The sequence below is a fragment of the Telmatherina bonti genome, assembly GCF_933228915.1.
Source record: "Telmatherina bonti genome assembly, chromosome: 17".
NCBI classification, from domain to species: domain Eukaryota; kingdom Metazoa; phylum Chordata; class Actinopteri; order Atheriniformes; family Telmatherinidae; genus Telmatherina; species Telmatherina bonti.
In genome coordinates this window covers 20173324-20195816 of record NC_136615.1, presented here as the reverse complement: position 1 = coordinate 20195816, position 22493 = coordinate 20173324, and the positions used below count along the sequence as shown (strand labels likewise).

The 22493-nt window shown below is 41.6% G+C and overlaps 1 protein-coding gene and 1 long non-coding RNA gene across 4 annotated transcripts; one reads left to right on the top strand and one right to left on the bottom strand.

Annotated features, from left to right (window-relative positions):
- Positions 1–823: 823 nt before the first annotated feature.
- On the bottom strand, positions 824–4215 carry LOC306768293. The gene is made up of 2 exons (XR_013771654.1): positions 2821–4215; positions 824–2492 (listed from the first exon to the last, which is right to left on the bottom strand). It is a non-coding gene; the product is annotated as an uncharacterized lncRNA (long non-coding RNA).
- Positions 2481–19112, top strand: setd1ba (SET domain containing 1B, histone lysine methyltransferase a). 3 transcript variants are annotated; one of them, XM_079256593.1, is made up of 19 exons: positions 2481–2664; positions 3070–3183; positions 5544–5695; positions 5943–6041; positions 6341–6611; positions 7381–7502; positions 8012–9115; positions 10581–11309; positions 11909–12082; positions 12163–12256; positions 12352–12533; positions 12634–12715; positions 12797–13186; positions 13269–14552; positions 14816–14982; positions 15089–15214; positions 15343–15462; positions 16591–16728; positions 16817–19112. In XM_079256593.1, the coding sequence occupies exons 3-19, from the start codon at positions 5558–5560 to the stop codon at positions 16988–16990; spliced, it is 5394 nt and encodes a 1797-aa protein (XP_079112719.1). In that variant the 5' UTR covers positions 2481–2664; positions 3070–3183; positions 5544–5557; the 3' UTR covers positions 16991–19112. The 3 variants fall into 3 exon arrangements, with proteins under 3 accessions (XP_079112719.1, XP_079112720.1, XP_079112718.1); XM_079256594.1 differs by lacking the exons at positions 2481–2664; positions 3070–3183 and adding an exon at positions 5176–5310 and having other exon boundaries at positions 13269–13394; positions 13527–14552; XM_079256592.1 differs by lacking the exons at positions 2481–2664; positions 3070–3183 and adding an exon at positions 5176–5310.
- The last annotated feature ends 3381 nt before the right edge of the window (positions 19113–22493 follow it).

Below are 22493 nucleotides of genomic sequence, written 5' to 3'. Positions count from 1 at the left end.
ATGTGGACAGTTTGAATCATCGGAAAGATGACAGCCACTGCAGAGAATCAAAAATTCCACACCAGGACAAGCTATTCTCGCATCCTTCAGCGTAATCAGAGCTTGATCTTATTTTTGGCAACAAGTTAATTAAATCAGCAAATAAATAGGCAATCTGGAGATAGGATTGAGAGGCACAGGGCGACACCTCGACAAGACACAATGACATGCTGCTCGGAGATATGAGGAATATATTATCGATTCTTAAATTAGATTAGCTTTTGGATCGGAGCTGAGTGTTGCCAATTACAGTGAAAAAATTAGCTCAATGTGTTGTCTCTGCATCTTATGGACAAAATGCATCGTGGGAATATAAGTTTATTTCCGTTTTTTTAAATCAACACTCCTCAAGAATTTAAAGCAAGAAAGGGAGAGGTCTGGTTATATGTTTTAACAAGGATGATTATCACAGATCAGCTGTCAGGAAAGAGGTAATAAAGAGCATACGTTTACAGGCTAAAATGTATTTCCCTTGAACATTTGATCCATTATGGAAACACTTCTGCTCATCAGGCGTCTGCCAAATTTAAAGAGGTTACAGCCCTTAAGGAAAGCTGTCCTATTTAAGAGAAATAACTGTACACATTTTTATTGTAGGATCCAAATGGAAAACTCCTACTACAGCAATGTGAGCTTGCTTTATGAGTAAAGAATGTTTCCCATATAATTTTGCTTTTATATGCTAAAACACAGCTTTACATCCAGGCCTGAAAATAGTTTTATAAAAATGCATTAAACTGCTTCAGTTCTCACATAATAGAATAAGAAAAGAAATTCAAAATAATTAGTGTACAGTCTATTTATTTGAATGAATCCCATGCACAGACATACCAAGAAAATGAGACTAAATCATAGACATTACAGTCAAATGCATGCAAATATTTCAGAGCTACAGAAGAGGATATGTTATTGTTTTAAACAAATACAGTACCAATCTGAAAAAGATCCTTTAAAAAGCAGGTGTGTCCATAAAAAAAAAAAAAAGACACAAAGCTCCGAGGATGCCTGCATTGATTCACTGAGCAATCCATAAGAATGAAAAGCTGAAAGTACAAAGGAAGATCATGTGGCAGTGTGCCTGTCTGCTTCTGGTTCCACAGGAAGGACCCATACACTGTTTTCCTATGCTTCATATGTTACAATAAGCCACGGTTTAGTATATAATAAAACGTCTATTTTTTAAAGCAAAAAAAGATCCATGTATAATATACAATTAAAAAAAAGGTGCTTGCTTGACTTACAGAGTGAAACTGGAAGCCTCACATAAAGCCTGTTAAGAACATTAAATGTATCCTACAGAATATCCACACGCATTCAACATCTCATCAATGAACAAAGAACAATTGTTGAAATGTTTTTTTTTCGCCGTGCAGAGAGACAGCTGTCCTGTGGAAGAGAGGCCAATCCCTTGTGTGGAATATTCCAGTCTGTCAGCGATAAAAAAAAAAAAAAAAACTAAGCGGCTCAACCCACTGGGGAATGTGTTGTTTCTCTCTCACTCCTCCTCTCTCTCTCTCTCTCGCTCTACCCCCACAGCAAACAAAAGGCCTAGAAATAAAACTGGTTGGTGGATTTAAACACTAGCTCTTAAATAAAAACAATTCTAGCTCTTCTCACACATTCATCACTCTTCATAAATTTTCGACCACTGCAGTGTAGGCTGGGAGGGACAGCCAGCCAACCTTGAGAGAAAAAGGGTGTCAGCAGCCTCGTGACCTGGCTGCGCGTGCTTGGTAGTTGCTCGAGGCTAGGAACTGGGAACAGGAAAAGCAGGCCTCTTGTCACCCACGCTGAAATTGTGTGCTGCAGACACATACGCATCAAAAAGAAGTGCGTAACAAGCAACATAAACTCAGACATAGTCTACACCTGGGGACCCCCCTTACGCATGCAAATGAAGACCCTCCCACCTACATTTTTTTAACTCCTTCACCGAAAAAAGGCTGAATTGCATCTTATTTGCTTCCTCTATCTGGTCTGCGTCGCTTTAAACACTATCTGTCGGTTGGTTGATGGTCCGCTGTTGTCTGTGTGGAACCAGAGCACGCGCAGAAGCCCGAAGCACCCTTCACCCAGATACCAAGACAACACGGCTTGCTGCAGAGGATTCCTGTTGACCTTATATGGCAGTGTGGGGGAGCAGCTGCGCGCTCAAGCTCGCATGGCAACCATCCAGAGCTCGAAGACTAAAGCCGTTACCAGGGCACGTAGCCCAGCAACCGGCGATCTGATCATGTAGCTCTTAATAAAGTCTCCATCGTGCCGTCCGTCATCTTTCACTTTTTCCTTGAGAAACGTACACCATTTCCAGTTAAACCTATTGACGAATCCACTTCCTTTTAAAAATGTTGAAATACGAGCGACGTCCTCGAGGGGGGGAGGGAAAAGGCGCACTCCCGAGCCTCACCCAGTTATGGCGCAGCAACATTTTTACAGCACAGTGCTCCCTTTGTCTGTAGAGAAGCCATTTTGAGACAGAACAGCAGAGAAACCAGTGAGCAAGTACAGCTTACTTACCACCCAAAGGTGTCTTTGGATAAAGGGAAGCAGTGAAAAACACAAGATTTCTCCCTATTAGACTCTTTGCTCGTTTAAGACTTGGATTACTTGTTTTGAATGCTAACTGTAAGTTTGTTATATCAAATCAAGCAAAAAATGTGGGTTGTAGTTATAGTTTTAACAGTGAACTGACATTGTCTTTTTGTCATAAAATCTATATCTTTTAAATTTAAGTGCAGATATGACTTGGTAAGTTAAGTGAAAAAGCTCAAATGCCGTTACCTTCCCCCAAATTTCCTTGTGGTTTTATATGATGCAGCTCAGATAGAAATGTTGAAATTGAAGAGGTTATACTCGACTGAAATCCTGTCTTCAAGAAGAGAGAAGAGATGGTTTGCATATTGCCCACACAGATGATGCTTGAAGATGCATATTCGCTGGCTGAAAGGGGAATGCAACCACTGATAAAAGAAAAAAGAGAATTTTTTTTTTCAGAAGAGCTATCGTGCTAATGGATTCCTTCCTTTTCAGGGGACGCTTTCTTGACCCCTTTAAATGCCATTATTAAAGGATCCGAAGATGGAGCTGAAAGCAGTCTTGTCCTTGCGTTTAGGCCTGTTAACTGCATTTCACCAATGTACTGAGGTAAATATTTTTGATCACAGACGTTTTCCCTCCATCTGTCTCCTCTTACATTTTGTTGTTTGTGTTTTAGGTTCTTGTAAAATTGGTACTTTTTCCTTCGAAAAAAAGTAAAGAGGGGCTACCTGAAAGGGCTTCTTTAGATATTCAAATATACCCTTGAGGCAAGGTCAAGCCGGCGTTTACACTTTGGACGCATTTGCCTCCTAAATGGCGAGTGGACAGCACGAACCTAATCGTGCTTGACGTTGTCCCTCCACTGTTGCAGGACAGGGCACAAGACAAGCCATCATGCTGCTGTGAGAGGAAAGTATTTAAAGTCATTAATCAAAGCAAAATGTTAACCATTCATCAGTCAAAATGTAAAAACACATTAAACTAAAATAAACAGACCATTAGTTTAGTCATGGCCTACTTTGGAGCTGTTGTACGAAATCCTCAATATTTATACACCAGCATGCAATGAACATAATGCATCTAGTTGGCCATTACATAACTAATGTGACTAATCTCATGATAACTCAACAGAAATAAACAAAATACTTTTAATAACAATTACTGCATGCCTTACATTTGACATTACTCAATTGTCAAAACTGTTAATTATAAAAGAATTTAACTTACTTATTGCTACTCATTTCCTACAAGGCCATAAGTGCATTGCAAACATTTTGTCACTTTAACTGTGGATATTCTATCACACAACATCTCCAAAATCATAAAGCTGTTTATTCACAACATTTGGTTTTTTTTCACTTAAGAAATATAAATACTATTATATGGGTGTGCCATGACCTAGTTAAGACAAAGATGGTTTCCAGGCAGAGCAAAAAAGGTTCAAAATGTCACAGGGTATTACATCCAGTACATTCTCTTCCATCTTCTCAATCCTTTAAAAGGAGCAATCATAGTTTTATCATAGTCCGTAAGAGATGAGGAAATCAAGTGTAAGATCCCTTTTGGAACAAAGGAAACCCATATAGGCCATTGAGTCCTGTTTAAGGAAAATGGCTGCCGAGAGCGCTCAGCCCCCTCTCCCTGCTCTCTGTTGAAGGACTTCTGAGCCGTGCCTCTAATAGCAGACAGCTCCACTGCTGCTGCGCTCTGATTGGCTCAGCGAGCTACCGCTGTTAACCAGCCAATTGCCCGATCACTGCAAAACAGGCAATGTCAAACAAAACCCACTTCGCTCGACAAAAAGAAATTCGTCCAAAGAATCGAGAAAAAAAAACACGAAAACTGATTTATATATATATATATATATTTTTTTTTTTACTATAAAATGTACTACTTTCTTGATTTATAACCTAAATAAGAAGGACCTACACTAGGCACGAGTTCGTTGGTTTGAACTGGACTAACTGACGGAAATGTATTGAAACAAACCGACGCATTCCAACAGTCTCAAACCTGAGCCAAACGGCTAAATTTAACAGCTAAGCAAATAAATTTAGTCTTTAAACCATTTTTTCTGCAACATATTTATCTTTAGCTGTCAGGTAATTACCCTGGCAACGTCGCATTAGACTTATTAATCTAAAACTAAGCCCCGATGTGTCAGAATTTATACATGACAACACATCCGAACATAAAAGCTCGCGACCAAATCAGCTTCATTAGCCTTTCGAGGCAGTTAAGAAGATATTACCCCCCGTGTCTATCTTGTGTTGCCAGCTAGGTAAATGCTATCAGTAGATTCCACACAAAATGATTCACAGGTTTTTCGACACTAAACTGCGACCAGATTCCGAGTAAACATTCGTATTAATTTAACTATTACCATTTGAATGGTTTTGAACATCCCGATTTCTTGGAAGGTGTCCGTTTAATTAAATAACCGATAGAATAGAGGCAAGTTTGTAACGAAAGTGCGACCAACACAGGGGGTGGGCAAGCCTAGCGGTGTATTGTGGGAGAGACAGCAGCTACAGACCAGAGGCACACAATATGTGCTGGCTCTCGCCGAAAAGGAGGCAGTATTCTTCAAGCTAAATCATGTAATGTAAGCGGCATAAGGAAAGCGATTACATCTTTTCGTCAATTAAAAAAAACACTCGATCGGACGAACAATGTCCAAGCCAGGAGAGAGGAACAGATTGAACGAAGACCATGGCAGAAAGCAGAGTTCAAGTAAGCTTGTTCTTTTTTCCTCTTTCTCCAGCCCTCCTAATGCCTGTTTTCCGAAAGTGGGATATACGCTAGATCCCATTTTCGCTATCACTGGGGTTCCCTCCACCACCAAAGTCATGCATCTGTAGCGTCAGGCATTTTAAAAGTGTTGGGGGCTGGTAAGAGGACCGTGTTTTAGCGCTGCCTCCCGATAACGTTAGCTCTTCTCTCCCTGTCGCTGGCTGCCGTTTCAGGTCTGGCGAACGGCATGGACAGTCATCCCGTCTGTGGTTCGGCGGAGAAACGGAGTCACCACTGGAGAAGTTACAAGTTGATAATCGACCCGGCGCTGAAGAAGGGATCTCACAAACTGTATCGCTACGATGGACAGACTTTCAGCATGCCTGTAAGTGCCGCCTTTGACGCGGCGAAAACGTCTACAATAGTAACCGAGTCGCCGACCTCCATGATATGTTACAATGTACCCGTGTTGCCGGGCATGTTCAGCCTCGTAAACACCGGGTCGGAGGTCTTAATTCTGATGTTTTAAAATGCCTCTGGATTTTACAGGACCACTTTTAAAACAAGTTAGTTCTGTGAAGTTTGTTGATGGGATGTATAACAGGATTGTGTGCCACCCATTTCTCCCACAGAACCCCGGTATACCACCGGTGGACATGGTCCGGGACCCGAGGATCGGTCGTCTCTGGACCAAATACAAAGAGACGGACTTGCCGGTGCCCAAATTTAAGGTATCTGCAGGAGCAGAAGCTTTGATTGAGGATTTTTCCATGTGGACATGAGGTGCTGTCAGAAGTTGTAGACACACCCCCCTCACTGTCAAGTGTAGGATGTGGAGTGATTGTCGGAGGATTATTTAGGCCATTTGCACAGATGCATGCTTTCCTTTCAGGACATTGTAGCATTAGCACGTTTAGTATACACTTCCTAAGCATCGTTATACTCTCGTCTTATCTGTCAGCAGTTGCCCCACATTGCGCAACATTAACCCGGCGACACTTCACCTCAACACCTGTCATTTTTCTCCCAGATCGACGAGTGTTACATCGGCCCCGTGCCTCCAAAGGAAGTGACTTTCGCCAGGCTGAACGACAACATCAGAGAAGGATTTCTTACCGACATGTGTAAAAAATTTGGAGAGATCGAGGAGGTTGAGATCCTTTACAATCCGAAGAACAAAAAGCACCTGGGAATAGCTAAAGTTGTTTTTGAAACGGTAAAGTCAGCTAAGGTGGCTGTTCAGTCGCTTCACAACACGTCTGTGATGGGAAACATCATCCACGTGGAGCTGGACCCAAAAGGTAAACAGTGATTCATTCATTCAGAGCGAAGACGTTCTCGCTGCGCTTGTGCAGTCAGATCAGTTAACAGATGCATCGGCACAAAAATATGAGCTGTTATAATACCGTGTTTTGATATTTTTTTTTTAGAGTGACAGAAGTCACATGTTTCAGATTTACATTCGCTGCCTGGTAACGGGATAATTGAATTTAATTGAAAACGAGTCTGTTCCCACAAGCCCAGAGCTGATGGTGCTGTGTACTCCCTCTGTGCATAATTTCAGACCTGTAAACAAACATAAACCAATCTGTCCTCTTCACCTCAGTTTGTATTAGCACTTTAAAAATGATTCAGTTGTTCGTTATAGCTGCAAACCTGATCATTTAATGCTTTTATAATACAGTGCTTTTTTGCACAAGTTTATATTTTTGCATATGTGTAGTCTAAATGAAAAGTAACACGTTTTAAGTGATACGGATTTCACTAGAAATAGAAAATATACTCATGAATTGTACTTTTGTTTTTATTTTAAATAATGTTAGTTTTTGTAATTATGGTACTGATATGATTGCATGTGTTTGTTTAGACTGCTATATTATTGTGTGTTATGTGTGCAACAACTGAATACAGTTCACACTGTATTTCTCCAGGGCTTTCACTTCACAAATATTAATTTTTGGCATTCTTAAACACTGAATAAGACATAAGTAATTTGTGATCACTCTTAATTGGCTTCCAGCCTGCTCTCTAATCCTGACATTAGACCCATGTATTTTTACTGTTCTGCAGGTGAGAATCGCCTTAGGTACTTCCAGCTCTTGATGAATGGCAGCTATACTCCACGGACGCTGCCTGTTGGTGGAGAGGAAGCCAGGGAAGTTTCGCCTCGGAGCCTGGCAGAAGCATTGCTGGTAACATTTTTTATTATTGATAATAATAATAATAATAATAATAACTTGCAGCTATATGCATAATGTTGGTTAATTTGAAGTTGCTGTCCTAATTGAACCACTTAAAATGAAGTGTTGTTATTTTTTAATTTCTTTTATTTTGTGCCTGTCCATGTTACAATGTCATGGCAGTTTTGCTCTGTAGAAAAATGCTAATTTGCCAAACCAAGCTGACCTAGAACTTGTCATTTATGTTACCCATGCAATAAGGGGTAGAGCTGTGCAGCATAGATGTGATCCAGACCTTTGACTGTGGTCTGAATTCTGTCATTGAAACTTACACTTTGGCCTTGTAGCATGACATTTTGACATTCTGCTAATTATTTGTATTTGAGGATTATTATTTGTACTGTTGCATGTAAACATTAAACCTTTTCAGCTCACAAGTTAAAGTTTTTCAGGATGTACATAGAATGAATGTTTTATTTGTGGCATCAGGACTGATCTCCATTGTGTTTGTTTCTTCCCAGGCCTGCGAACCCATCCGCAGGTTGTCAGAGAGCAGTTTGTCTGCTGTTGGAGGAGCATTGCCACCCAGCAGCTCCACAACCCCTCTTAGCCTGGAGACGGGCTACTCCAGCCTAAGGCAGGACACGCCCCAGTCTCAGGGAACCCCTCACACCCCACGCCAGACAGGTACGCCTTTCTCTCAAGACTCTAGTTACTCCAGTCGACAGTCCACACCTGCGTATCAGTCCAGCCGTCCTGAGAGCTCCGGAAGCTATAAGTCTCGCAGACACGAGAGCAAGTTCCAGGATGCGTACAACCGCAGACCAGAGAGGCCCCAATATCGCAGCAACCTGTATCGAAGCACGCCGACTGAACAAGCTTCTTTCAAACTACACCAGCTCACCCCACCTGAACCTCCACCTTCCACCCCTTCCTTCAACTACACTGCCCCCCCTCCTGCTACACCTAACTTTCCGTCAGCATTTTCCCCCTATCAGGCTCCTTTACCTCCTGCCTTCCCCCCATCAGAGCCAGCTTTCCACCACTCAGCCCAAAGGGAGGGTGAGTACCTCCGACCACCACAGCCCCCACTGGCAGCTGCCACAGACTTTTTACCTGTCAAGGAGAGACCAGAAACTCCTCCAATCCCTGAGCCACCACCAGAACCTGTGCCCCATCCAACTACCCCTCCTCCTCAAACACCAGAGGGCTGCCCCTCACCAGGCTCGCCGGTGCTGGATCCAGAGCGCAACAGCCTGGACTCGCGCATTGAAATGCTCCTCAAGGAAAAAAGGACAAAATTGCTGCCATTCCTCGAGGAGCGAGACTCGGACAACGAGGTGCGAATGGAGGGCAGTCCCATTTCTTCCTCATCCTCTCAGCTATCTCCAATCCCACCATACCACAGCGGCTCTCAAGGTGGGCAGCCAAATTCCCGTCCGTCTAGCACGGGCTTGGAGGATATCAGCCCGACACCACTGCCAGACTCTGATGACGATGAGCCAATTCCTGGAACTGCCTCGTTAATGAAGAGAATAAGCTCTCCTGTCCATGAGAAGGCAAACAACGATGACCTCAAAGATGGACCTTTTGGAGGCCACACTCCCACTGATAAAATGGACACGGTAAGGCGCGAGCATGTATTTAAAAAAATAACTGCATTTAAATTTTCCTGATTTGTTAAAAAAAAAAAAAGAGCTCAATATGCTGCAGGAATCAGCTCATAACTTTTGACTTGTTGGTAGTACTGCGGTGCTGATGGCACGTGTGCAGCTGTGAATGACAGTTATGCAGGGGACACAGGAAGTCAGGTGTAGTTTCAGTTTGTGATAGTAGTAGTGGTATTAAACCTCTTTCATTGTTTTTGTTTATCTTTGTATGGGACATTTTCATTTCTTAGCAAGTTATCCTGCCAGGTTCTGTTTTTGTTGTTTGGAGCTGTGACTGCCATGTGATTTGTGAATCTTTCAGTTAAGTAGCAACAAATTGGTAACAAATAGCAACCATAAAGAAGGTATTTGTTTCATTCAAATATAAAACTTCTGATAAGTGCAGCTTTACAAACACCTTCACATTTATAAGAAGCTAATCTCATGATAAACCAGCAGACTTTGATGGTTTGTTCGTACACTTTGCTCTGACAGGAGAAATACAAGTCATTCTGCTGTTGCAGAACGAAAGGGCATTGTTTCCTCTTTCTAACACTCATTGCGCACACACACACACACACACAAACATGGAGGAAAACACAGTTTGGCTGTTGGCCCCATTCAGTACCTCACTTCCTGGTTTTGGCTGAGCCTGACAGGCAGGATTACTTCTCTGTTCTCATATTCCAAGTTATCACAAAGCAAACTGTGTAAATGTGTCATTTGGGTAGCGATACCACTCCCGTGCTGAGTTTACTCTGCTCTGTTTAATTTTGTTAGGTGATCACTTTCTTATATCCAACAACAGCTGAGACTTCATTGTGATGTGTGTTTGATGTTAAAATCTTGCATTCATGCTCATGCTGAGGTTTTAGGGACATGTCGTTGCCTGAACAAACACGCTGACCAAAGACGTGGGTCAGCTGTGTTTGACTACACTAGTGGGCATACAAAACTTTGAACTCCGATCAGGTTTGAAGTAATTTTTGAAATATTACCAAGGTGTCTGCTTTCACTTTGGCACCGACTTATGAAATATGTCCCTCACCCACCAGTCTATGAATATCAAAAGCAGTCAAGTATTGTGAGCTGGCAGTACTTTGACTTCACATCGCTCTGCTATTGTTTTAGTCTGCTGGTTCTGTCAAGATTCGTTCATGGTTACTTGCATGTTGCATCTGTGTTTGGTCGGCAAACAGGCTTTGTCAGCCAAACATTTATTTCTCAAAGAAGAGCTTCTGTTCAAACTCTGTTTGAAAATCCTCAACAATATCCAGCTTTGTTTGTTATGGTAAAAACAGGGTTATAAATATATAAATAACATTACATTATGCCCACTGTTTTTTTTTTTGTTGTTTTTTTTTTCTAAGTTACTGATCTGATGTCAAGGTGATGATGTGGATTGTGCACGGTTTAGACAGATTGTCCTCTTTCCACACAGGGGCATCAGTCATCAGGAGAAGACATGGAAATCTCCGATGACGAGATGCCAGGAGCACCAATAACCAGTGGAGACTGCGGCAAGGGTATTGTTGTAAACTCTGCAATGTCCCCACTGCAGACCATTTCCATTCACCCTGCTGGCTATCACCCCTTACAACACCAAGCTAGTTTTCCTATCCCGCATCCTCATCTGGCCCCTCATTCTGCCGTGCCGGGGCATCCTCACCTGGCCGGTCATCCCGGAGTGCCTCCACATATGCTTCCACATATGGGTCACTACCCTACTGGCATTATGTCGTTGATGCAAATGGAGCTGATGAACTGCCTACGGTGGGAGCACTGGAGCACAGTCCCCATGTCCTTCCAAATGCAGCAGCAGATGCTGAGTCGCATGGCTCCTTACCCTCATTTTATGGATGGTGGTGCATCAGGGCCATTTGGGGGACCCTATCCACCACTTTCTATGAACGCTGCACCTGCTAGTACAGGAGCACCTGGTCAGCAGTGGCAGCATTCCAGTTTACCAAAGTTCAATCCAACGGTTCCTCCTCCTGGGTATGAGACAAAGAAGGAAGATCCACACAAGGCTACTGTTGATGGTGTGCTGCTGGTCATTGTCAAAGAGCTGAAGGCCATCATGAAGAGGGACCTTAACCGCAAAATGGTTGAGGTGGTGGCTTTCAGAGCTTTCGATGAGTGGTGGGATAAGAAGGAACATTCAGCAAAGGTGAGTAAAAAAAAAAAAAAAGTTAGTTTCTACCTAATTCTGACTTCAAACGATAATCTGTCTGTTGTCGAAGCTAATTTGCCTCTTTGTGGTCAAGCTTGTACTCACTACCAAGAGTTTTGAATTAATAGTGTGGCACCTGGCACTTTAACTAGTGCCATAATGGATTTATTTGAGCTGACTTGTCTTGTTGTTGCTATTAATGCAAATGGTGCTGAAATGTGGTGAGATGTCATGAAGTAAAGTCAACAGTTTTGCTCATCAATCATTTAAGTAATCTGTCAAGGCAGGGTTCAGAATGGGCTCAGGTTCTGGCTTGTGAGGACTTCCTCTCAAGCTTCTTGTTGTACTTAATTGAAATAGTTTTAATAGTTTGTTTAGTTTAAAGACAATCTGAGGACAATAATTTTTCTTCTTTGCAGCTTGCAAAAGGAGTTTTCATTACTTTTTGAAAGTTTATTGAATAGCAGTTTGAAAATGATTTGAGAAACTTAAAAATTGTAATTGCATCTGGAGTGTGTTGTTTTTTAAAAGCATATCAATTGTAAAAAAGAAACAAACAAACAAGGATTTATTTATTTATTTATTATTTTTGTCAGGCATCTTTGACTCCAGTGAAGGGTGCTGAAGGTAAAGAAGAAGACAGACCCAAACGCAAAGAGATGATTGGTTCCAGTCTGCTAGAAAACTTGAACAAGGGTGAAGGGCTTGGCTACGAGGGAATGGGTCTTGGAATTGGTTTGCGAGGAGCTATCCGCTTACCTTCCTTCAAAGTAAGATTTATATTTTCACGAAACATGAGGAAAGGAGTATTTGCCCCAGGTTAGCGCTGAGAAGTTGGGTTTGTGCACAGGTGAAAAGGAAGGATCCACCTGAGGCTGCTGTGGCCGGAGACAGTAAACGAGCCAGACCGTCCACCCCTGTGGATGATGAGTTGGAAGATGAAGGTAATTCTCTTCTGCAAAAGCAAATCTGGAAGTGTATTATGCAGTCTTTTTTTAAAAAAAACAAAAAAACAAAAACAAACACATTTTCCTGTCAGACCGTGATCGCGCTGAGCTCCCCTCGGAAGATTCCAAAATGGATGGTGACGGCACATCAGCAAAGCGACGGCATGCACGACCCCTTGAATTGGACAGTGAGGGAGAGGAGGAGTCATTGTCTGACAGGGAGGATGAGGAGTTGGATCAAGTGAAGGCGACAGACAGGCTCTCTGCGGGCAAGGTTAGCTCAGTCATAAATAAGTGCACATCGTATTTTAGGTTTTCTTTGTTGTTTTTCTCTCAATTGTTGTTTTTTTGTAATCTGTCTTGTCAACTTGTAGGAAAGTGGTGATGAGGAGAGCGATGATGAAGAGGATAGAGATTCATCCAGTGGCAGTGCAACCTCAGATTCATCTGATGATGGTACTTCATATATCTGGCAACGATCTGATTGGTTCCTGCTATGTCCCTGTTGTTTAGCATTTCTTGCCTGGTCTCTTGCAGAAGCTGACAGCTCGGCTTCCTCCAAAGCCAGCTCAGAGTCCTCAGCAGCAGAAAGTTCCGACTCCTCGGCAGAGAGCTCATCCTCGGAGTATGAGTTAAGCTCAGAAGAGGAAGAGGAGGAAGAAAAGGAGACAAAATCAGGAGATGTAGAAGATGGCAAAGATGCAGACTCTTCCTCATCTTCTTCTTCCTCTTCATCTTCGTCCTCTGACGAGGAGGACAAGGACACAGACACCAAACCTCCAAGTCCACTTACAAGACCAGTCAAAGAGGCCAAGGAGGAGCCCAAGGACATGGAGGAGCTAAGTAGCAAGTCCAAACGCAGGCCTCCCAGTCCAAAGGAGGAGACGGTAGTGGACCTAAAGCCGCCGTCACCTAAAGGTGTCCCAGGTGAGCGTAAACTCCCACTTTTGTCATAAAATGTTTTTATCCTGGGGATAAGATCAAACTAATATGTTCTCATGTCTTTCAGTCAAAGACATCCATGTCGATGGCAGAATCACCGTGAAATCTGAACCTGCGGAGCATGTAGCAAACCTCCGGCCACCCACTCCCACAGGTGCCCCGATTGAGAGTGGTCAGGAGGTGAAACCTAAAGGTAAAGCAGAGCCTGAAGAAGTACCCTGCACTCCTGGTCAATTAACCGCTTCCCAGTTAGATCCAAACGCATCTGTCCTTAAATCGGACTCAAAATCTTTAATTCACCTCCCTCTCCCTCCTCACCCTGCAGTAGAAGGTCGTTCCCTCCTCCACCCACCCAGTGGTTCCCTGCCTAACTTACCACAGCGTCCCAGGCTCCCTACAGACGAGGATATCCCCCGTACTCCGGGCAGGGACTTGATGGAGCGTGCCCGAGTTCTGGGAAAATCCCAGAGTACTGACACCGTGCCCATCACACCTGGTAGTGATGCCCCTCTGACAGGTAGCAGTCTGTTGCTTAGCTCCCCTCACATCCCCGGTAGTCCATTTTCCTACCCTGCACAGTCCCCAGTTCTGAGTGCAGGTGTCCCTCGTACTCCAGGAAGAGACTTAACATTCACCCCTGTCTTCCCTGACCCCACAGCGCTGACACTTAATAGGAAAATATCCTCTGAGAGCCTCGACGATAGGCCAGTTTTTAAGGAGCCGCCCATCAACGCCCTGCCAAACCAAGCCTTGTCAGCGGACACAGAGCACTCAGCCAGCCTCCTCGAAGGTGTACGTACTAGTCTCTCTGTAGACATCACTGAATCGTCAGACACCACCCCGTCAAAGAAGAAACCTGGACGACCTAAAGGCAAAAAGACCACGGCTGTGTTTCCAGAGGACGAATCTTTAGAGCTCTCCTCTGATTCCACAGCTCTGTCTCAGGAAGCACATCTGGAAGATTTATCCATACAAATGTTGTCTGCTAAATCACCCAAACACCCAAGCCTGGACTTCCGGGAAGGAGAAGGAGATCCACTGACCATGTTACATGCTAAAGATGGCTTCCTCTCCTATAAAGAGGAGGCGCCTGTGGTCACAAAACCAGTTCGGAGGACACGGCGATGCTGGGAAGAGATACTGTTGGAAAGCCTGTCGCCTGTAACAACACCACCTCGGTCATATTTTAACCCACGCTCTGAATTTGAGGAGATGACCATCCTGTACGACATCTGGAACGAAGGCATAGATGAGGAGGACATTCGGCTTCTGCAGATCACGTATGACAAGATGCTCCAGCAGGATAATGGCAACGACTGGCTTAACGACACGCTCTGGGTCAACCATCCTCATATCCTTTACTACTTAACATTTACTCAGTTTATCGGTATGTCCCTCTCTTTTAAAACAAAGTTACAAAGTACACCACTGTCTAGAGAAAAAAGGCAAGAGCATAAGGATTAGAAAAGTTTCTTCCTTAATAAAATTGCTGCTAATTGAGAATCAGCGCCCTCTGCTGGTTTAAAAAAAATAAAAAAAAGGAGCTGTATTAAAATGAGAATTGTGAAGCAGAAGTCTTGCTATTTTTGTTTTTTTTTCTTGACTTCCCTGCACCTACCAACATCCCTGGAGTGAAAAAGAAGAGAAGAGACGATGGCATGAGGGATCACACCACCGGCTGTGCACGAAGCGAGGGATATTACAAAATCGACAAAAAGGATAAGATTAAGTATCTTCAGAGCACCCGGCTGCAGTCGGAGGAGCCGCCGATGGACACGCAGGTAGGAGAATGCCTAAGGTGGCTGCGAGGTTAAATCCAGTTGGCATATAAAAGAAACAGAAGTAGTACACCATGTCAACCTGTGTGTGAACTTGTCATCTGTGCAGGGTATGAGTATTCCTGCACAGGTCCACGCCTCCACCAGAGCTGGCTCAGAGCGGCGGTCAGAGCAACGGCGTTTGCTGTCCTCGTTCGCATGTGACAGTGACCTGCTCAAGTTCAACCAGCTGAAGGTAAACCAACATCAGTGTTACTGTAGCCCGGGGGGGGGGATATGTTCCACTGTGTTTGTAGTTTGTGTTTTTCTCTAACTGGAACATTTGCAGTGATGTTTTTAATCCGGCACTTTGGTCTCCTCCAGTTCCGTAAGAAGAAAATCAGATTCTGTAAGTCACACATCCATGAGTGGGGTCTGTTTGCGATGGAGCCAATAGCTGCAGATGAAATGGTAATCGAGTACGTGGGCCAGAACATCAGACAGGTGAGAAATGGTTAGCTGGTTTGTGCCACATGGATTTTCCACGTAAATAAGTTTTTCTTTGTTTTTTTGTTTTGTTTTTTTGTTCATTCATTTATTTCGTCTTCCTTTAAGACCGTATTCCTGTTCAGACCTGATGTTAACACACGTCCTGATTGATGCGCGTCTCGGTGATCACTGTCCTGCTGTAGATACAAATGGATCGTTCCTGTCCATAAAAGGAAAATGGACTTTTGTTTTTGAGAGAAATGAGGCAGAAGCTTCCTACTCTGCCAGATGGAAGAGGCGGAAAATGCTTTTTGTGTCTGGTCTAAGAAAGAAATTAAAAGACAGACTTGGGCTATTTATTATGTTACTGTTTAAGTCAAGCCAAAGATCTTTCACAGTCGTGTTAACTAGGTGTGAAATCAAGATCACAGGACCCCGTGTTGCAATTTCACAGTGCTCCTGGTGCGCAAACAAGTCAGTGCTGTTTCTGCAGGGAATTTTTGCTTTATGAATTATTCTGAATGTTTCGGTGGTGGTCAGAGAGGCTGTTGGTGCACGTTGGCTGCCATTTTTCCATCAGTCTGCCCCAAGGCAGCTGTGGCTACACATGTAGCTCACTGTCACCAAGTATAAATGTGGAGTGAATGAATAATGGATCAAATGTTTGTGCTTTGAGTGCAATCTGCAATAAGGCATAATATTAATGTAATGTATTATTATTAATTCATATTCTTGTGAGACTGTGGCCTCAAATGTCCCAAACTACTTTGGATTCAAATGAGTTTTCATTGTGTCATCTGAGTGTGTTCGCATCTGTGATCAGATCACTCTGGACACATGTTTGCATCACATCTGAAAAGCACCAAATCTCAGTGGCCTTAGATGGTGGTAAATGGCCAAAATTAAATCGCACTCATCAACATCGTATTGGAGAACTGTTACAGCACACTTTTACTGTGACATCATTTTGATAAGCCTATGCAATGTCGCAACATTAAATTTCATCCAGGTATGTTCATTTTCATCCAGGATCTTGTAAAGTTTCTCCTAAGATTACTTTACACAAGTAAAAGTTACAAAATAACAAGTAATCTAGTGATCCATTTATCTTTCTATCTAATAAGTGACAATCGTCTCTGACAGGTGATTGCGGACATGAGAGAGAAGCGCTACGAAGAGGAAGGTATCGGTAGCAGCTACATGTTCCGGGTAGACCACGACACCATCATAGACGCTACCAAGTGTGGCAACTTTGCCCGTTTCATCAACCACAGCTGCAATGTAAGCCAACATTAGGATTAGTGCTGTGTACAAATTCAAGCTTTTGGGGGGAGTATTATTATTTATGCTTCTTTTCTTTTTCTCGCAGCCTAACTGTTATGCGAAAGTCATCACAGTGGAGTCGCAGAAAAAGATAGTGATCTACTCCAGACAGCCGATTAATGTCAATGAGGAGATCACTTACGACTACAAGTTCCCCATCGAGGACGAGAAGATCCCATGTTTGTGTGGGGCAGAAAATTGCAGGGGAACACTCAATTAACGTCCAGTCCAGGTCAGAAGAATTTCCCACAGGGTGGAAAAACACTGGCTGTTAAGTTTCCATGACTAAAACCTGGAGGAGGAATGGAGTTCATCGAGGAGACAAGGTGTTGAGTCGCCTGCATAGAGCTAAGCTACCTGTATGGCACCCTTCATACATTAAACTCAAGATTGTTTACGATTTATGGTGCTCTTAACAGGAAAAACACATTGTTTTTCTTTGTGTAAACACACACATTGCTGGTGCAGCATTTGATCCTCTCATCTCAACATTAGACAGTATTTCAGCACAGTTCCTTTCACATCCATTCTGGTTTGTACAAACTCTTGACACCTACCTTCTCTTATTTGTCTCATAAGCTCGATCCACACCACAAGTGGTGCAAAAACAAAAAAAACAAACAAAATTGAAAAAAAAAAAAAAAGAAAAGAAACACATGTTCAGCTGCTTACAAACACTGATGAGAGAGACAAACTTCCACGAGGGAAGGGGGGCGTCCATCCAATGGCAGGTGGCAGGACAGCAAAGCTACTCGCTGCTGCCTCTGCATCTCTTCGCCCTGATATAAATCAAACTAAAAACAATGCTTTTGAGAAACACAAAATGGTTAAATCATGCTGCAAAAACTTGGAATATTTAAAAAAAAATCTTCTACTTCCACAAGCTCCCACTGGGTCATGCTGCTTAATGTTAGTTTATGCAAAAGTTTGATATGAGGTGCAGAATTTGCATTAATTGTATTCCAGTGTTTTGTTTTTTCTTAGGTTTTTTTTTTTTTTCATTCTAATAGTTCCCCATCATGCTTTTCTCCCCTTTCAAAGACACTATGTGTGTGCTTCAGTGTGAATGAAAATCTTGACTCAATTGAGTGTTTATTGATGGCTTGAGAATGTGAGTGTACTGCCCCCTGTAGGCTGCAAGCAGAACCAATCATGCCGAGTAAGAAAAATAGAAGCAAAATCACATCCTGTCGTCGTCTACTGAGTAACAACAAGCTAGTGTAAGTTTTCAGCTTTGGAGGACTTATTATTATCTCTAATTTTAAGTGCCATATGAATGTGAAACTGTTTGTTTAATCTGACAAGGCTGCTTGTCTGTTTAAACAAGCATGTGCAAGGAATTTCTGCCTATTTTGGGTGTTTGATGTTTTGGCTTCCTTTATTTGTACCTGGGATGGCTGGCTAATGTCTATGTACTCATATGTTTCTCTCCAAGTTGTTTTTCTACCTGTGTTTAATGTTTCTAACGCCATTGACTAGTCTCTTCTGACCTCCTTACACCCCATTAGGGTTGTTTCTTTGTATTTCATTGAGAAAAAATACTGAATGCACTCGAGGCTTGTACTTCTGCTTCATACCCTGTTTTAACCAGTCAGTTCCCTCTCAAAGACCAAGTCAGTCATTGCTTTTTCACTCAGCTGGATTAATAATGAAGATTTTCTTCTTTTTTTTTCTTCACCACTGATGTTCATATTGTATATGATTACTTGTACAGAAGATCGAAAGCTTTTTTATCTTCACAGAGGTAACACTTTTAAATTTGTTTTCCTTTTTTTTTTTTAACAAAAGACTGAGTATTTAAAATATTTTCAGGGATCTGTAAAGGAATCTGATGGTTAAAAAGGTTGTCTATTTAAAGAAAAAGTTCCATTGTGTACAGGAAAAGTCTCCACCTCCCTTTTGAAAGATTGTTTCTTGTGGAAACGTCTTCATTTTCTGCCCATTTGCTTTGTTATCTTGAAATGTGTACATAATGTAACTGTGAATACTATCTAAATATATATATATATATAAATATATATATTTTTGTTCCCTGGGATTTGCTAAGTGAACACAGCTCAGACATCCATGTATCATGACGAGGTGAGTACTGAGCTGGCAGCAGGAAATTCAGCTTGTGTCAAGCTTCTTTTTTTTTCTTTTTCTTTTTTTTTAACTTTGTGTTGTAAATTCTATGAAAAGTTGTTTGCGGTGTTGAGAAATTAAAAAAAAAAAGAAAAAAGAAAAAAAAAGAAAAAGGTGCAGAATCGGCATGGGATGACATCGAAAGCATCAGCCGGTCTCTTGTGTCTATTTATTATATGACAAATGTATTAAAAAAATGGAGAAAAAATCAAATAAAGCAATTTTGCATACAACCATCAACAATAAATTTCTTTTTGTTTTGTTTTTTCCCACAAAGCTGGCATGCACAATGTGAAACAGTAAATGGAATTAATAGTTGCATAAAATGAGCTCATACAGCCACACTGATGCTAAATCAATGTTAAGGATTTTATCAGGATGATTCTGTCAGACTGCTTAGGTTTGGCAGAGCCATATGATCCAATTCAGATTACCAGGTTTTAATGTAGAACAAAAAGGAAGCGAGATATATATTTGATAAGTTCCTGTACAGTCAGCCGGCTGTTCGCTCAGTTAAAACTTATAGTCCAGTCCAGTTCTGCGGTTCATAAGTAGTCCACACAGACGTGTCTCCTGCTGACGCTGTGGTAAATTACGCAGATAAGAGTCAAACAATGAATGAGCCCAGACTTATTAGCTTAATTGTTTAACAAGAATATCTCAGAATCCAGTCGTCCGCAAGAATCCATTGTAGAAAAGTCATTGTAGAACAGTCAAGTATAATGAGGCTCAGTTGATACTAAGGAGCCCAAAGTATACCTTTTATGTTGTTTGTACCAAATTCTGACTTCACCAGAATGTCTAAATGTTACAGGTGAAATGAAAACACATAAGCAGGGAAACATTTTCCAGTTTTGTTGAGTGTGTTCCTGAATTGCTGCTTCAGTTTCTTAGCAGACAGGAGTGCCACCCAGTGTGGTCTTCCACTGGAGCCCATGTACTGGATATGTTGGTATGTTCAGACATGGTATTCGTCATGCGTTGGTTGCAAGTAGAGATTCTTTGAGTTACTACTGTTTATCATCTCCAACCAGTCTGCTTTTTCATCCAGGGGGCATTTTAGTCCAATCATCTGCTGCTCACTGGATATTTTTTAATCTATTCTTTGTAAATCTCAGAATGTAAAAACCCACTGGATAAACAGCTCCTGAAATGCTCAGATCAGTGTGAACAGAATCAAGAACCATCTCGTGTTCACAGTCACGTATCAGTCACAGTCATTGATTTTATTCAAAACCAGGTTTGACAGAAATAAGTTGTCACTGAATGTATCTAAAACTAAATTCATGATATTTGGAAGGAAAAAAAGAGTCATTTAAAGAGGTCAAATTAACAATAGATGGCACTGAAATTGAAAGAGTTTTTGATGTGAAATTTCTAGGGGTTATAATAGATTCTAAATTAACCTGGAAAGACCATGTACATTACATGAAGGTTAAAATATCAAAAATACTCGGTATCTTGTACAAAACTAAAGATTTATTACCATAAAAAGCATTGTCTATAATCTACTGTGCCTTAATGCTTCCATATATGTCATGCTGTGTTGAACTGTGGGGTGGCGCCCACAAGACAACTCTGAATGACATTTTTCTATTACAAAAATGTGCCATACGCTTGATAAATAATGTTGGTTATTCAACTGTGAAATAAACTCAGTAATGACGTAAAAAAAAAAAAAAATTGTAATTCTTTATTTCTATTTAAAAAGATTATTTATCCGTTTATTCTTGAGAGATATGCAACTTTATAAATGATTTCATAAATGAGGCACGTAATTAAAACAGGCTTTCTTGGTGTAGCTGGCTGAGGTGGAGCTCATTTTAAACAGGTCTGCATAAAACGGCAACTAATCACAACTAATTAATCTGCAGATTAATATTTTAATCAGAAGAATAATCAGCTAAATGTTTAGTGAAAGTTTTTACAAATTGCTAGTATTTGTCAGCTCAAAGAAAAGTTTTCAATATAGTTTTTTTATTTTTCTATCAACTGATTGATCCTTCTTGGAAGTAAGATTGATAAAACATGGACAACCAGACTTTGCTGCATGAATCTCACATTAAAGAAATCTCAAGAACCTTTGTGTGAAAATGTTAATTAAACATCTAGTTATGGTGTGGCTTCAACATTGGATAGATTACTGATTTGAGAGCTGAATTTGACTCCTTTCTGCTTGTTTGTTATGAACTTGTCACGTTGTGCTTGGGTGCAGTCAAACTTTGCAGCTTGACAATCCCTGGATCCCTGGATTCACATTTGGTCACAGTCCCCAGAGTAAAGCCTTACACTGAGATCTGTGTGTGTCTCTGTGTGTGTGTGTGTGTGTGTGTGCATGTGTGTGCTCCGAGGCCGTGACAGGAGGAGGATGGTGTGACCACAAGCAGAGAGGCAGGGCTGGGAGAGACAGCATGGGAGCCCAAATCACACCCGTCTCCATCTGCTTAATACATATCAAGAGCCCAAAGGGAGCAGCACACGCCTCCATGCCGAGTGATCTGATTGGTTGGACAGTGTCGCTCCAACTGCGCCTTATTGTTTTGTTGGTCATCATTCCAGCTCCATTCTAGGGACTTTCTGTATTTTGAACCAGACTTATGGTAGCCCCCTCTACAGACCCCCCCCCCCCAGAAAGAAATTTATCCTTTGTTAAGTACAGACCCCCCCCCGCCCCCCCCCCCCCCCCCCCCAAACCTTGCAAAAGTTTGGACATCCCAAAGAGACAAGCTAATCAAGTAAAAAAAAACAACCTAATTTCTAAATGGTATAAAATGACCAATGTTATATTTGTTTGATAAGAAAAAAGCAACACTTTTAACACCATCGTTATTATTATTATTATTATTATTATTATTATTATTATTATTATTATTATTATTATTATTATTATTGTTAGTTGTTTTCTTTTTTGGTTGTTTTTTTTTTTTTTTTGTAGCAACTGAGAGACTTTTAGTTTTTGTTTTTACTCACTTTTCCAGCAAAGTTTTTTTTGTTTCTGGGAGATCCCATTACTGTCTCCCCCACACTGCTCTTATTATGTCTTGTCCACAAATTTACAGTGAATCTTAGGCCGGGGATGATAATGTCATTACACTTTCAATGTTCATTTTAAGGTGTGCTGAGGATCTAAATTCATGATGCAAGCTACCTTCTTACTGTATCTTCAGTGCTTTTTGTGATGGTAAGAGGTTTGCAAAATGTTCTGGTGCTGCTGATGGCAACTCAAGCATTTAGCACGAGCAGTCCTGTTTCCATCCACTTTGGCACCCTGTTTGTTTTTTTTGTCTGAACCTGTTGTGGCTTTTTTTTTTTTTTTTTACAGGCCTCATGGATCTCAGTGAAGACTGAAATCCATGCAACACCTGTCTGAGCTGGCTTGGTTGTGTTATTTCAGCATGACATATTGTCCACACTTTAGCCACAGATTTACAACTCACGGAGACTTCTTTGCATGATTATTGTTTATATCATCAAACAACAAACAATGGGGAGAGGGGAGAAAAAAAAGAGTAACGTAATCAACTATGAAGAAAAAAAGCACAGACATTGTGTTATAGACTGGGACTTTTTATTGTTAGACTACACAAACTGGTCCAAAA